At 28.7% G+C, this 14691-nt stretch overlaps 1 protein-coding gene and 1 long non-coding RNA gene across 9 annotated transcripts; both read right to left on the reverse strand.

Moving 5' to 3' along the window:
• Positions 1-1913: 1913 nt before the first annotated feature.
• LOC114184024 lies at positions 1914-4954 on the reverse strand. Of its 5 annotated transcripts, none has more exons than XR_003604539.1 (4): positions 4606-4954; positions 3753-3810; positions 2169-2257; positions 1914-2061 (listed from the first exon to the last, which is right to left on the reverse strand). It is a non-coding gene; the product is annotated as an uncharacterized LOC114184024 (long non-coding RNA). The 5 variants fall into 5 exon arrangements; XR_003604537.1 differs by having other exon boundaries at positions 2169-2879; XR_003604535.1 differs by having other exon boundaries at positions 2169-3441.
• Positions 4955-7654: 2700 nt separating this feature from the next.
• Positions 7655-11535, reverse strand: LOC114184934 (CBL-interacting protein kinase 2-like). 4 transcript variants are annotated; one of them, XM_028072346.1, is made up of 3 exons: positions 11324-11487; positions 11205-11233; positions 7655-9641 (listed from the first exon to the last, which is right to left on the reverse strand). In XM_028072346.1, the coding sequence occupies exon 3, from the start codon at positions 9246-9248 to the stop codon at positions 7854-7856; it is 1395 nt and encodes a 464-aa protein (XP_027928147.1). In that variant the 5' UTR covers positions 9249-9641; positions 11205-11233; positions 11324-11487; the 3' UTR covers positions 7655-7853. The 4 variants fall into 4 exon arrangements, with proteins under 4 accessions (XP_027928147.1, XP_027928145.1, XP_027928149.1 ...); XM_028072344.1 differs by lacking the exon at positions 11205-11233 and having other exon boundaries at positions 11324-11535; XM_028072348.1 differs by lacking the exon at positions 11205-11233 and having other exon boundaries at positions 7655-9592.
• Positions 11536-14691: the final 3156 nt, after the last annotated feature.

Raw genomic sequence — 14691 nt, forward strand, 5'->3', positions numbered from 1 at the left:
TGCAAAATTTGGAGAGCTATGTACTGGACTAGAGGAGTGGTTCGGTTGAAGACCGAGAGGACAAATGGATTTTGGTATCGGGTCGGTGAGGCACCGAGGGAGAATATTAACTGAATTAAGTTCCGTGTTTGGTGTTGTTTTTAGGAGTTAATGAGTTTGTTATTATATTTAGAGATATTTTGGGAGCAAAAGATAATTTCATTTTTTATTTTATATATCTAGAATTTAATATTTTGTAACTGATTATGATATAAATAAGAAGGTTGCTCCCATGGTCAAGGGATGAGAGATTTTTTGACCTAAACAAGTCACAAAAACTTTCTTTTTGTTTTGGTGAAGAATTATCTAGTATTTTTCTGAACCAGAACAAATACTATTTAATTTAAAAAATACATTTAATTTAAATAATTTTAAAATATATACAATTTTAAAAAAATTAAATACATAAAATTTAAAAAATTTGAAAAAAAAATTGGAAAAGTTTGGGGGGGTTGTGGCCCCCGCCTGCTCTTTGATAGCTCCGCCGCTGCTCATATGGGTGTTTTACTTTGAGGAATCTAAGGTTTAGTGGGAGTTAGTCACTTTTTGTTTTTTATGTTCTATATTTAATTTTAAGTATGCATACATAAAATTAAATATATGGTTTATTATTCAGAAATTACATTTTATATATTAAGGTTATTATATTGATCATTGAGATAAGGTAAGTACTAGTTGAAAATAGACCTGTTTAGGTCACCTTCATGTAATATTTCATGTTACATATTTCATGATGAGTGCATGTCATTTGGTTCTATTAGCATTGGTGATCATTGTCAGGTTTAGTTGCGATTAATGTAATTAACACTGTTTTGATTATATATGTGGATGTAAGGATCTTTTGAATACTCAAGGTATATAATGTTATTTTTGAGCTTATAAAGTCTAACACACTTATATTTATAAGGTTTATAAGATATATAGTTGAAATCACCGAGAGATTGCTAGTAATTTGGGCCATATTATATATATATATATATATATATATATATATATATATATATTATAAATAATTAAACACTACTAGAATTTTCCATATTTCATGGAGATTTTCTTGCGATTTTTTTACAAAAATTGGCAGGAAAAGTGTTTTCTACCATTTTTTCTACAAATTTTGATTGGCAGGTAATACCTTCGTGGATAATTAATTACCGTGGAATTTGAAAATTCGCAAAAAAATTTTTTGCAAATCTTTTTATAAAAAATATTCGCAGCAAATTCTCTTAAAAAAAAAAATCTGCAGCAAAATTTTTTGCGAAAAAATCAATTTGAAAATCAGCAAGTACTTTTTCCTACAAATTCAAATTTTGCAAGTAATTTTCTTGTGTATTTTAAATTCACAAGTAATTTTTTGCAAAAGAATTCCCAAGTAACTTTTCTTGCGAATTTTGAATTTGTAAGTATATCTTTTTATTTTATTGCAGGAAATTCCGCAAGAACTTTCTATAATAAATTAAAAAATATATAATTCTCTTCAAAACCTAGTATTTTTATTTTAATATTTATATAGTTTTTAATTGTAATTTTATCCAAATTTAAATTCTATACAAATTTTATATTTTAATTAAATAAACTATTTTTCAGTATACTATAAATGAATATAACAAATTTAAAATTTAATTGAACTATAATATAAAGTAAACAAAACATACAAATTTAAAAACATAAAAAATCATGAGAATAAAAATATGAATGAACTAAAAATATGATTTGGCTTATTATTTTTGTAGTCTTACTTTGGCAAGTATTTGTTTTCTCATGATTGATTGAAACCAAACAATGTACTGTACTAAATGTGAGATAGATAACTAAAACGTTTGTCGATGTCAATTAAAATAAAACAATAGTATATTATTATAAAGGTATTTCAACCAATAACAAATAAATATTTATTTCCAGATATTATTCATTTTCTATCAAAATATTAAAAAAAATACACTACTCATCATAAAATACACTATTCAATTTGCCTTTTAGACTTGCTGCCACATATCCACATAATTTCTCAGCTATTTACTCAACCTACAAGAGAAAAATGTAAAGAAAATTAGCAAGCTTGATAAGAGGAAAAAAAAAATAAACAATTGATAACCATTTACACATTAATTATGTTAAGGATAAATGCATACCACATTTATGGTCATGAATCTGTCCTTCAGAGCTTTCAAAGACGATTCCAGTTTTGACTTCTCCAAATGGCCTGGGCATAAATATGCAACTTTGGAATAAAGTAGTAAGTTGTTAAACTTGAAATAAAATGCATGCTACTATGACAGGACTACAATATTTAGAAATTCAAATGCATAACTTTAACTCCACTTTAATACTTCAAATTCTACAATATCAACCCAAACAACAAAGATACAAAAGTTTCATAAGAGAAAATTCATTTTTAACTAGATAAATACATAAATAAACTGGTAGTAAAATTCTGGTAAATCAAAGGATGTATGCTTCTTATGGACTAAATTTAAAGTACAAAGTTAATGCATGATGAATCAAAAATAAAAAAACACAGCCTATTGTTTGTTAGTCAAGATCATATTCAACTATGTATGCATCCAATTTAGGGTACCGATAGAATATTAGAAAATTGATGAAGTACTTATATGCAACAATGACAAGAGAATCAGTTAAGTAGCTAAGGTTGGCATTGCTTAGTTGAGGTGCGTCAGAGGCATATAAAATAGAGTAATAGTTTAGGCCAATAAAATTAAATGAACCAGTTAGTAGTCTAGCTTACTCTGCAGTAAAAGTGAAAATTTATCCCAATCTCAAGCACTTGCAAAATCAACCTCTGTTTCATTTTCACCAATTGTTCACCTATTTCACCATAGCCGCTGGAGGCATTACAGTTTAATCAATTCATTCTTACCAAAAAAAGGAAAATTATAGTGTTATTGGAGTACAAACTTATATGAGAATGATCCTAGACCATGTCCTTGTGAGATTGAAAAATTTAAACTAAGAATATGATGATATCAAGGGTCTAAGTAGGCAAAGAAACCTCTTCAATCTCCTTCATAACTCAATTTCAATCTTAGGAATAGGTTGACAGAAAAATCATCTTTTTTATAATGATTTTCTTATTTTACTTAGTAGTTTTACTGTTACTTTCTAAACAATGTATACCTAACCCCCTCACTAATTCTTAAGGGTACAACTCCACTAAAGTTGTGTAGTATAAACACATGTGAGTACTAGAATTGATACAAGAACAGAGGTACAATAATTCTAATATTAGACATAACTCCAAGGTATAACAAGCTTCACTACATAACGAGGCAGACAATGATGGAATTAATACTTATGAAACTTGAACTCACTTTTTTCCACTTTGCTACAAGCTTCTCTCTAGTTGCTGATATTTTTATTACAAGTCTTGGTTCTTTGTATTTTGTCCTTGCATATATTTAAAATAAAAACAAATTTATATGATGCTTATGAAGTGAGCCATTAATTTAAAGTGCAGATTATTGCATATTATAAACAAATTCAAAGTGTAGAGCATTGCAAGTGTGAAACTAGTTTCTCTATGATTCAACTGAACAACTATTTAGAAAAATTACAAATTAGCAAATTTTCTACTTCTAAAACCATTGGAATTTACAGCTGACTAAATGAGTGATAAAGCATATTATTACATTGTTACTAGCGCCTTAAACAAACTGAATCATCAAAAATAGTATTGCTAAAAGAGTGTAAAAGCTAACCTCAATTGACGTCTCTATTGAGCCAGTGGATGGTGGATTCCTTCGTCTTCTTTAGACCCTGCTTGAATAACAGAATATTGGATAAAGGTGAGAAAGATCACCCTTAGGAAATTATAGGAATAAATATACCAAGGCAGGCAGTATTTGGTGGGCTTCTAGCATACTATGGTATAGGTGATTCAGGTTTAGATTTTTTTGCATGCTTTGTCGTGCGGCAAAATACAATTTTGTTATGCAATAGTTGTTCCAAACAAAACAGGTATCGATGATTTTCAAATAGCTTAGCTTTAAAGAAGCAAAGGTTAGTAACATGGACTACACAAGTTTGTCTGTACATAAGAAAAATTAATGAAACAAAGACAGACAAAACATATGAGGAGGTAATGAAAGGGTAGCAGTTTTAGTTTCAGAATGAAATTGATAGATAATGTTCACTAGAAACATGCATTAGATAGTATCCAAGACAATTACATTCAATATGAAGTAATGAAATGGTTAGATCCTTTTGCTAGGCAAGCTGTATATAAGGAATTTTCTCGTTTAATTATTGTTTTTCACTTCGAAGATATAAGGAATTAATTTACTGGCTAAGTGAACTAGACAAGTGAGAATTGTGACTTTTGGAATATAGCACAAAAATTACAACATGAATAAAATTCTCATCAAACAATTAGGTATTCGAAAGCACCGCAAAACACAAAATCTATTGACAAATTTGATTAGAGGAAATGCGCGTCTAAGACATGTCAATAAATTTAATTAATACCACAACCATAAAATGTATCTCCTTCAAATATCAAAGATACACACAAATCAAACAACAAATACAATCAAAGTAAAAAAGAAAACCTACCTGATTCACCCGCTCCATGACGACGATATGCTGGAGTTCTCCTTAGCAGAGTTCGAGTCGATCCTCACACTGTTCATCAATGGTGTCGGCTCTGGCATCCTCAAGATCGCCAATCTTGCCATTGACATCATCTAAAAGGTCATTGCGAGTGGCTGCATCCGCGGCGAGGCGGAGCCAGACTCTGCCATTGCGGCACCAGAGGCGAAGATCCTATCCAAGCTCTTTGAATCGATCTACATTTTGGTGACGTCAATTTCGCTCCACATCTTCTCTGACTTCTCATCGTGTTGTGCTTGCCATGTCGTATACATTGCAAACTTGCAATGGTTCCAGACTCTGTTAGGTCTTGAGTTTCTTCACCCTCTGATTTTATACTCTTTTCTATTTACTCATACAAACTTAACAAAAAATGTTGCAAAATAATTCATGATTTTGGATTAATTCAAGGGCAAGACAAAAATAATATTAATTATATTAATTAAATAATTATTAGTTAAATGAATATAATTTATATTTATGACGTATCTTTCTTTATTTAAATATGGAATAAAATTATCTCATAAAAATATTATATTCTTACAAATTTTTTAATGATATAACTAATAATATTTATAGTTTTTGGTCACTTTTAATAAAAATATTTAAATAAAATAAAAATAAAGATTATCAATTTTGATTAAATAAATATTTAACATAAAGAATATTTTTAAAATGTTTTGCATGTTTAAAATATTTAAGATTGAAATGTGTATTCAGTAGTGTATTATAACACTTTTAATAGATGCAGTCATAGTGTTATTGAAAATATAAAATAACGTAGTGAAATGAAATTTCTATAACAATAAAGGAAAGTATACGGAAAATATGAAAAAAATTACTTCAAAATTTATAAATAACTATAGTAATTTTTTTGCATATATAAATTTTTAGAAAATTTTCTAAAAATATATATATAAATTTATTTGGAATTTAGATCTGGTATGAAATGAAATTAAAAGACAAATAAGTTTCCAGTAATTTTTTCATGAAGTTCCTGGAAAAAAATGTCAAGTGAAAATCGGCAAAAAAAAATTACTACTTTCCTTCCAAATTTTAAAAAACATTTAATATTTTCTTACTAATTTAAATTTGTAGAACAGTTTTTCATGAAATTCCTGCGAAAAAATGTCAAATGAAAATCGGTAAAAGAATTTAGCACTTTCCTGCAGAATTTTAAAAAACGTTTAATATTTTCTTACTAATTTAAATTTGCAGAAAAATTTGCAACAAACATAAAATTTTTGTGTGAATTTTTTCAGAAATTTAAATTCGCAAGAAAAGATCCGTACAATAATAAATTCGCAACAATTTTTGCACGAAATTCCTGTAAAACAATTTTGTAACAAATTTGGCAGGTAATCGGTAAATTTCTAGTAGTGAAATATGTTACGATCGTTATATTTTATTAATCAATTCATTAGAGTGATCTAATTAATTATATATTTGGTTAAGTATCTGTCATGAAAATATTAACCGTCTAATATTAAAAAATGTAGATACCTATAATATTGTAATTTGATTGAAGAGATAAGAATATTGATTTTTGAAAAATACTAACTTATAGAGGTTACATAAAGAAGTACATTTATGTTTCTTTCTCTTTCTCCCATCAGAAAAAAAAAAAAAAAACCCTCAGGATACTTGATTGTTGGAATGTTGGAAGACCAGTTACATATATGAATATGCAAGTATACTCGTAATTAAAATTAAGATTAAATATGTCTTTTATTTTTAAATTTTTTTAAATTTTTTTTCTAAACTAAATTATATATTTATTTTGTCTCTATATTGTAGGTAAAATATAATATAAGATGTGTCGTTTAAAGAAATTCAAAAAGATTTTTAAAATATTAAAAAATTAAAAATAATAAAATCAAACCAATTCAAATTTTAAACACTTTTAAGTTTTCTAAAATTTAAAAGTTTTTCATCGCAGGAAAAATCAATTATACAGAATTTTAAAGTAATTTTTTTTATTATTATACTGATTCAACTGATCCTTATAATTTATCTCGCTTTATTTTATCGTTAGTAAACGTATGGTGCCTATAAAAGATAATGCTATTATTTTTTAATCGGTTAAGTGATACCAGGTCTAATTTACTATAAACTGAAATTCAAGTGCAATTTACTTTAATAATAACAACATCAAAAATCTATTATAATCATAACAATGACTAACCACAGTTAATATTGAATAATAATAACGATACAATAAAAATAATAATAACAAGTGACACAAAAAATAATAATAACAATAGTACTAATATTGTTAGTTTTTTTTTTCTTTTTCTCAGCACTAATATTGTTAGTAACAATATACCTACTACAACTTGATTATAAACAGAATTTTGAAATGTGATAAGATTTTCAAGTTCTAAGACAAGATGCCAAATTTTAAATATAATAAATGATCTAAAAATATATTGTATCCAGAGTTGGGACATAAACAAAGTTTGTGATGCATAAAGTAAGATAAGATTAAATAATAGTAGGACTCTTATAATTTATTTCTAATACTAAAAAACATGGTATGTTACATTACCAAGTTGTATAAAGATAAATACTTAAATTTGACAAAGACATACTTCACATCCTTTATCAAATTATAAAAAGCAAACAAATTAAACATGTTTTTTTTTATCCTAAAAAAATAAAATATATTTTGTTTTATTTTATTTCTAACATTTAAAAATTGAAAAATATTTTTAGTCTATACAAAATAAGTTAATTTTGATTTTAATTCTTGTATGCTTTTAAACTAACCACTAGACATTAATTCGAGGAAAGATAGGCAAAAATTATTTTTCCGTTCATAACATTGGCCAATCAAAGTAAAAGAATAGTATATGATTTTTTTTTTTCAATTTTCACCCAATCGAATTTCAGAGTCACCCTTTAAATAAAATATAATAAAATATAATGCATAACTAATCATAACACGTCAAAATCAATTCCCAGGCAAATTGGGATTGGAAACAAAAAGAAAAAAAGAACATGACCTTCAATATTAAGCAACTAAGTATAAAAAAATCTTATTAAGGATGGAATAAAGCACCCAAATTGGTGAATTTTGCAATTTGTGTTCACAATTATTCAATTATCCATCAAATAAGACTGAACTACTTCATGATGCTGTTATTGACAATAAAAATATGAAAAGAAGCAGAGAAGATGAAGAAGCAAAGGATGAAATGTTGATGAGGAAACTAAGCGGTATGAGAAGGTTGGTGCTCTTCCTGAACTACTTCATGATGTTGTTTCTCTTGCTGTGGTTGTTCTCCTTGCCATGTCCAAACAATGTCTTCAAGTGCTGGTCTGATATCTTGTGTAAAAAGCTTCTGATACTCCATGGTATCACCATTGGACTTTCGAAGTTCAACCATGTGGAGGTGTGGGGTGATCTCAAAAATCTCAGCATCTACACCTAAACTCCCTTTTCTGCCTTCCTTACAACCCTCCAACTTCAACAATCCTCCATCTTTCTTCCTTACTTTCAAGCAAAGCTTCTTACAAATTTCTTCCAACTTAGAGATTATACTCGAAGCAGGCTTATTTGACATGAACCGCATCTCTTTCATGGGAACAGTGTCCTCAAACATACCAGATAAATCAAAACCAGTTGAGAAGGAGATAATATCAAAAGCATTCAAGTTACAAGGCTTGGTCAGTTCATGCTTTGACTCTGCAATAGGTGGATCATCATTCTCGCACGCTTCAAGTATTCCATCAGCATTCAGGGGAGCTGGTTCTTGGTTTTCTGTTTCTGTAATAGCAGGATTCTCCAACCCCACTTTAAACCAAGAATATTTCATAATTCTGGCAATTGATATCCTGGATTTTGGGTTTGGATCCAATATTCTGGATAATAACCGGCGAATATCTGGTGCAAACCATTTAGGAAATTTGAATACCCCTTTACTGATTTTCCTGTACATCTCCATCAGATTTGAATCATGGAATGGAAGATGACCGGCCAACAGAACAAACAAGATTACCCCACATGACCATATATCTGCTTTAATCCCATCATAGCCCTTTCTGTTTATCACTTCTGGAGCAACATAGGCAGGGGTACCACATGTAGTATGGAGCAATCCATCTTGGCGTTTGGAATCAGTAAGGGCACTCAACCCAAAGTCTGAAACCATCAAATTATCATTTTCGTCCAAAAGTAGATTTTCTGGCTTCAAGTCTCGATGACACACACCCCTGCTATGGCAGTAGTCAACAGCGCTTATCAGTTGCTGAAAATATTTCCTAGCAGCATCCACCTTCAGCCTTCCTTTGAGTAGCTTGTTGAAGAGCTCACCACCTTTTGCATGCTCCATGACAAAGAAAATTTTGGTTTTAGTGGCCATTACCTCATAAAGCTCAACCACATTTCGATGTCTGATTAATCTCATCACTGAAACTTCACGCTTAATCTGATCAACCAATCCAACTTTCAAAATTTTTTCCTTATCAATTACCTTAATGGCCACACTCATGCCAGTTATCAGATTCCTACCATGGTAGACCTTTGCGAAGGTCCCTTGTCCTAATAACCTACCAAGTTCATATTTTTGCAGAAGCACACCTCCCTTCTGTTCCATTTTCTGCATAAGACTAATGTTACTTTCGATAGTATAGTATACCAAGTATTTACTGAGTGCCGGTGCTTTATTCCAGTGATGTTCAAAGCTCAGCCATCTTCACAAACATCACGTTTTGACATCACACGATTGCTCAGGTTTCCAGCTTCCTCGGGCAAATGAGCATAAAACAAATATTCACAGTGGTCTAAATATCCAATCTCATCAAGGATTAATAAGGCTAGCAAACATGGTGCTACAACTTCATTAACACTAGAGAGGGAACTCTTAACTTTCAACCACATCTTTCAGCATTCCCTGGTTTTGGTAAAGGACACTAGATAATACCAAAGATGAACTCCTTAAAGCAGTACCTGCTTAGCTTTCAACCACCCAAAAACAAAATATTTAAGGAAGGCACGTCTGAAAAAACGAAGGCAGAAAATTTAGTAGGCAACCTTAAACAATCCAATCCAGCTAAATAAAGTTAGAAAGAACTATGCTTAAATCTCTTGTGACACGTAAACTTCAACCCTTTCAGTATTTATGACTTCTCTCTTATGCTAGTGTTTTAACAATCTGGATGCATAAAAAACAAACTAAGAAAAGGAACAAAAATGAAATCCCCTAACAAAACAGCAACAGGTGACTTTTAATCATAAGATTTACAGGACTCGACTCCTGGAGGACAAATTAGCCAATTGATTAATTACAGTTTCCTCTAACATTCTAGTTAACTAGTTTGTTCTATAGATATTAGGAATAAGTGGGTCAAAACATACAAAGAAAACGCGTTTTACAATGACAGAAGTACATGCCTATATGATGTCAAATTAGAAATTATTAGATCCATCTAAGAGGTGAGCATGCTTCGTCGAAGCAATCAATTTTTAATCAAATAATAATTTAGCTGGTTAAATAAGTAAACACATTTGCCAATACCAACACACTCATGGGCTTGACACTTGAACAATGACAATTCTAACCGGAGACCATACTTTAAATGTCATCAGCAGTGATTTCATACCAAAGCAAGCTAGGCAAAGAAGTAAAATAGCACACACATATCCATGGGATTTTCTTAAAACGTGAGAATCAGGTGAAACTCAGAAGGCTAGGAAATTTCAGATGGTGAAATTAGGTACTACAAGCTTTCATATGCATGTGTTTCTACTTCCTATCAGATCATGACCTAACTTTCATAAATCTTCCATTATGTCTACCTAATTCCTTGTTTGTTTCACATGTCAATGATCCTTGTCGCATCATATTTTGAAGGGAAAAACATTTGTAGTTGGTCCAATGCAAAAAAATTAAGTAGATTCAATTTACAAAATCGATACAGCGCAAAAACTATTTGGAGTTGTTTCAACTAAAAATTAGTTCTAGATTCAAAATCAATTTCTTTTGTGAGAACATTTACCAAAAGTTATATTGTATGGCATTTCAACATGATTTTAGATGAATCCACTTGAATCCAAACAAGCACAATTATTATCCCTGCTTTACGATTGGCAGAAACCTTCACCGTATGCAGCAATTTAATCGAAGAAGAGACAAAGTAGCAAAAAAAAAAAAAGTTTTACAAGGAAGAAACTCAGAAATTGTGAATCAGAATAAGAAGTAAACCATCAGCAAAAAAAAAAAAACACACCCTCTACGCCATCCCACACCAAAACACAAAAACACAAAACGCAGAAAAAACAGCGCAGTCTCTACACAAGAAATATACCAAAACAACGAAATTGCTTCAAACGAATAAGAAAAAAAATCCAGTGATAACAAGTAAACGATCCACCAGACGCATCACCCCAACCAAAAAAGAAAAATAGATGAAAACCGCACACTCTGTACACCACCCCGCATAAGAATACTGATGGGTACAACGAGAAAGTGAAAAAGCTTTTGGCTTTGCAAGACGTTGAACCAAAAGTGAGAATTAATAAAAGAAAAAAACTGTCGTGAAAAATCGAAACGATCTCAAACCTGAAGCCTAGTATGCAAAAAGCTTGAACCTTTCATGCAGAAAAAAAAGAGCACGTATTTATTTATTTCAACAGAAAAATGATGCAGAAGAAAAACACAAGAGCTGAGTAGGGTGTTACCTGTGAGGGGTTTGAGAGTTATCGTTTTTCTGTCAGTGGCTCTGCAATCGGAGTGAAGCAGAGAACTGAGCAATTAATAAGAGATGGTAAAGAAGAGAAACACAAAATTTGCTGTCGTTTTAACGTTTGTGGCAAATCTTAATTTCCGTGTGGGCGCAACTTCTTATATAAACTCACTTGACCTGATTTGTTGCTGCTACCTTTGAATTTGTAATTTGATAATTAAGTTGCAAATTTAAATTTTAAGAATTAAAAGATAACAGAAAATAGTGGAAGATATTATTTTAACCATAAAATATTTTGATAGAGGTTATACTTTGAAAATAAGAAAAATATTTTTTTCTCTTTCTATTAAATTTTGATTATGTGCTTTTATATTAAATTAATGATGACAACCAATAGAGATAAATTTAGTATTTTGTTTAATGTTTGTGATGGTTAAAATTAATATAATTAAATATTGAATTAAAATAAAATTTAATAGAGTATATAGTGTACAGCTATACTAATATAAAAACTGAAAAAAATTTATACTTACTTTTTCATTTACATATTTTTTTATAATTTTATCTTTAATGTTGTCATGACTGTTTTTATTGTGATAACTGTTATTAGAATACTTCCAGGTAATTGCTTACTGTGACTTGTACTGTATTGTGTATTTCGTGATATTTATCTTTCAGTAATGGAATCTTTTATAAGATGGAGATTTTTTTAGTTTTAAAAAAATAATATTAGTTTAAGTACACAAAAACAATATTCGCACCAGTAGGTTGAACAAAATCATTAAAAAAAGTTAAATTATATAATTTATCTAACTAATCATTTGTTAAACATATTATATTATAAAGCAATCATTCAAAATAAAAATTAACATTTATAATGCTGGAGGACATACTTTGACATGTTTACAAAGAATAGCGTACTTTATGATTTAATGAAATATATATTGCATTTTATACACGTGCTTTAAGGAAAAAAAAGGGATTTATATACTCTTTTAAAATATTACGTGAAAAGCATAATTATTTAATTAAAACATCTTAACAATCTTCACACCTCAAGTTTCTCCTATTATGTGGAGCACATCAAAAGAAGAAAAAAAAACAGAAGTTTTGAAAGGAATAAGTCAAAAGTCATGAAGAAATTAAACAAACTTTAAAGGAAGGAACCACACATATTCCTAAACAAATGACAGTAAGCTAAGAATATTATACTAAACAAAGTTAAGTCTAGTACAAATAAAAGGTAGGTCGTAGAAGAACAAAGTGATATACATTTTCTCCATGTCGCATGCAGTTACTAAGTACAATATTAACTTCAATGAACGTTGTGATAACGTTCTATGAATCAATCACATTCAACATAAATATTAGGTTAAAATATTTCGTTGATTCTATTTTTTATTAAAATTTCAATTTGATCCTCGTATTTTTAAGTTTACATTATTATTACTAATCTCAATTAGGTTCACATTTTTATAAATCAGTAATAATTAGGTTCTTTCCGTTAGTATAGAACTAACATCGTTAGGTGTCATATATCAGCTCCTCGTTTTTTTTAATTTTTAATTTTTTTTTACTTTTTAATTATTTTTTAAAATTATTTATGTCACGTGTCACATTTGTAGTGTGTCACGTGTCAATCTAATATGGTGACACGTGTCAAATTATTGTATAAATCTTGGTCCTCATATTTGTTAATTTGATTTGATTTCTGTCTCAATTTTAAAAAAAAAAATTAATTTCATGTGCTCCAAATTTAGACCAAATTTAATTTTTATATAAATGTAATGATGATACTTTTATTGCAAGTGATATTTTTATTACATATTTTTAACAATATTTAATTTATTTAAATTTATATTTCAGATTAAATTTTAATTAAATTTTATTTTAAAATTATAAATATATACATTGATAAATTTACATTCGAAATATTTGTATAACATTATATATCAATAATTTTTTAGAGTGGGCTTAAAAATAACAATTTTATAAATTCAAATGTAAAATTTTAAAACAATTTTATAACAAATTAAAATAAATATATTTAAAATTTTAATATTAAATACAATTAATATTATTAAAATATTTAATAAAAATATCAATTTTAATAAAAATAATTATAACATTATATAAAAGTAAATTTTGGTTTAAATTTGGAGCGCCTGAAATTGAAAATATTTAAAAAAATTTGGGACGGAAAGCAAATCAAATTAACAAATATGAGGACCAAATTGAGATTCATATAATAATTTGACACGTGTCATCATATTAGATTGACATGTGGCACACTACAGACGTGACATGTGGCATAAATATTTTTTAAAAAAAATTTAAAAAAAAAATTAAAAATTAAAAAATTAAAAAAAATTAAAAAAATTAAAAAAATTAAAAAAATTAAAAAATTAAAAAAGCGAGGAGCTGACACATGACACCTACTTAATGGTGTTAGTTTTATACTAATGGAAAGGACCTAATTGTTAATAATTTACAAAAATGTGAACCTAATTGAAACTGATAAAAATTCGAGGACCAAATTGAGATTTTGGTACAAAAACGATGACCAACGGAGTATTTTAACCTCAATATTACTCTAACCAAATTTATTTGTATATTTTGTAACAGATAACTACCAAAAGTTCAACTGCAAGTACAAAGTTAACACTAATGTAATTACTTATCATCAAGCAAAATCTCTCCACTAGAACATGACTAAAATTACCACGTGAAGCATAGAGATATCAAAATAGGTTCTAATATGTGAGTCAATTTGGCTCACCAAATGTTCGAGCAAGTTAGGTTGAGAAAAATTCAGTTTTTTCAGAAGTAGATTGAATTCAACCAGACTCACTTAACTCATAGGTTAAACGAGTTTGAGCTGGGTTAAGGTGAGTTGACCCACTTAATGCACCAACATTTTTTTACAATTTTTTTTTATAATTATTTACTACTCCTAATTATATAGGTTCACAATTTCATATTTTTAAATATAAGAATGTTACTCAATAATGTTTGAATAGTTTGAATATTTAATTAATTTGATTGTCAAGTTATATACGTTGATACTTTAATCTTTAATTATAATCTTTACAGTAAATTACTCAAACAACCGTCTTATAAACAAAATTTTCTAAATTAGCATGAGAAAAATGTGTAGTTTTTTCATTTATATTTTGTTAAATAGCATGACAAAAAATGTAACGTCCCATTTAATTTATAAACGCAATTAAAGGAAACGCCACACATAAGATAGCATAACAACGCAGTCCTGGGGTTCCCAACATCACCCCTACAAAACTAGGCACACCACGATGCCAACAAAAGTAGGATAGCCGTTTAACTAAAAGTTACAATCTAAAAACC

The sequence above is a fragment of the Vigna unguiculata genome, chromosome 5 (assembly GCF_004118075.2).
Source record: "Vigna unguiculata cultivar IT97K-499-35 chromosome 5, ASM411807v1, whole genome shotgun sequence".
Lineage (NCBI taxonomy): Eukaryota > Viridiplantae > Streptophyta > Magnoliopsida > Fabales > Fabaceae > Vigna > Vigna unguiculata.

Bases quoted from the DNA above. Each gene is read 5' to 3' on its own strand.
- LOC114184934 (XM_028072344.1), bottom strand. From the start codon at position 9,248: ATGCAGAAAATGGAACAGAAGGGAGGTGTGCTTCTGCAAAAATATGAA.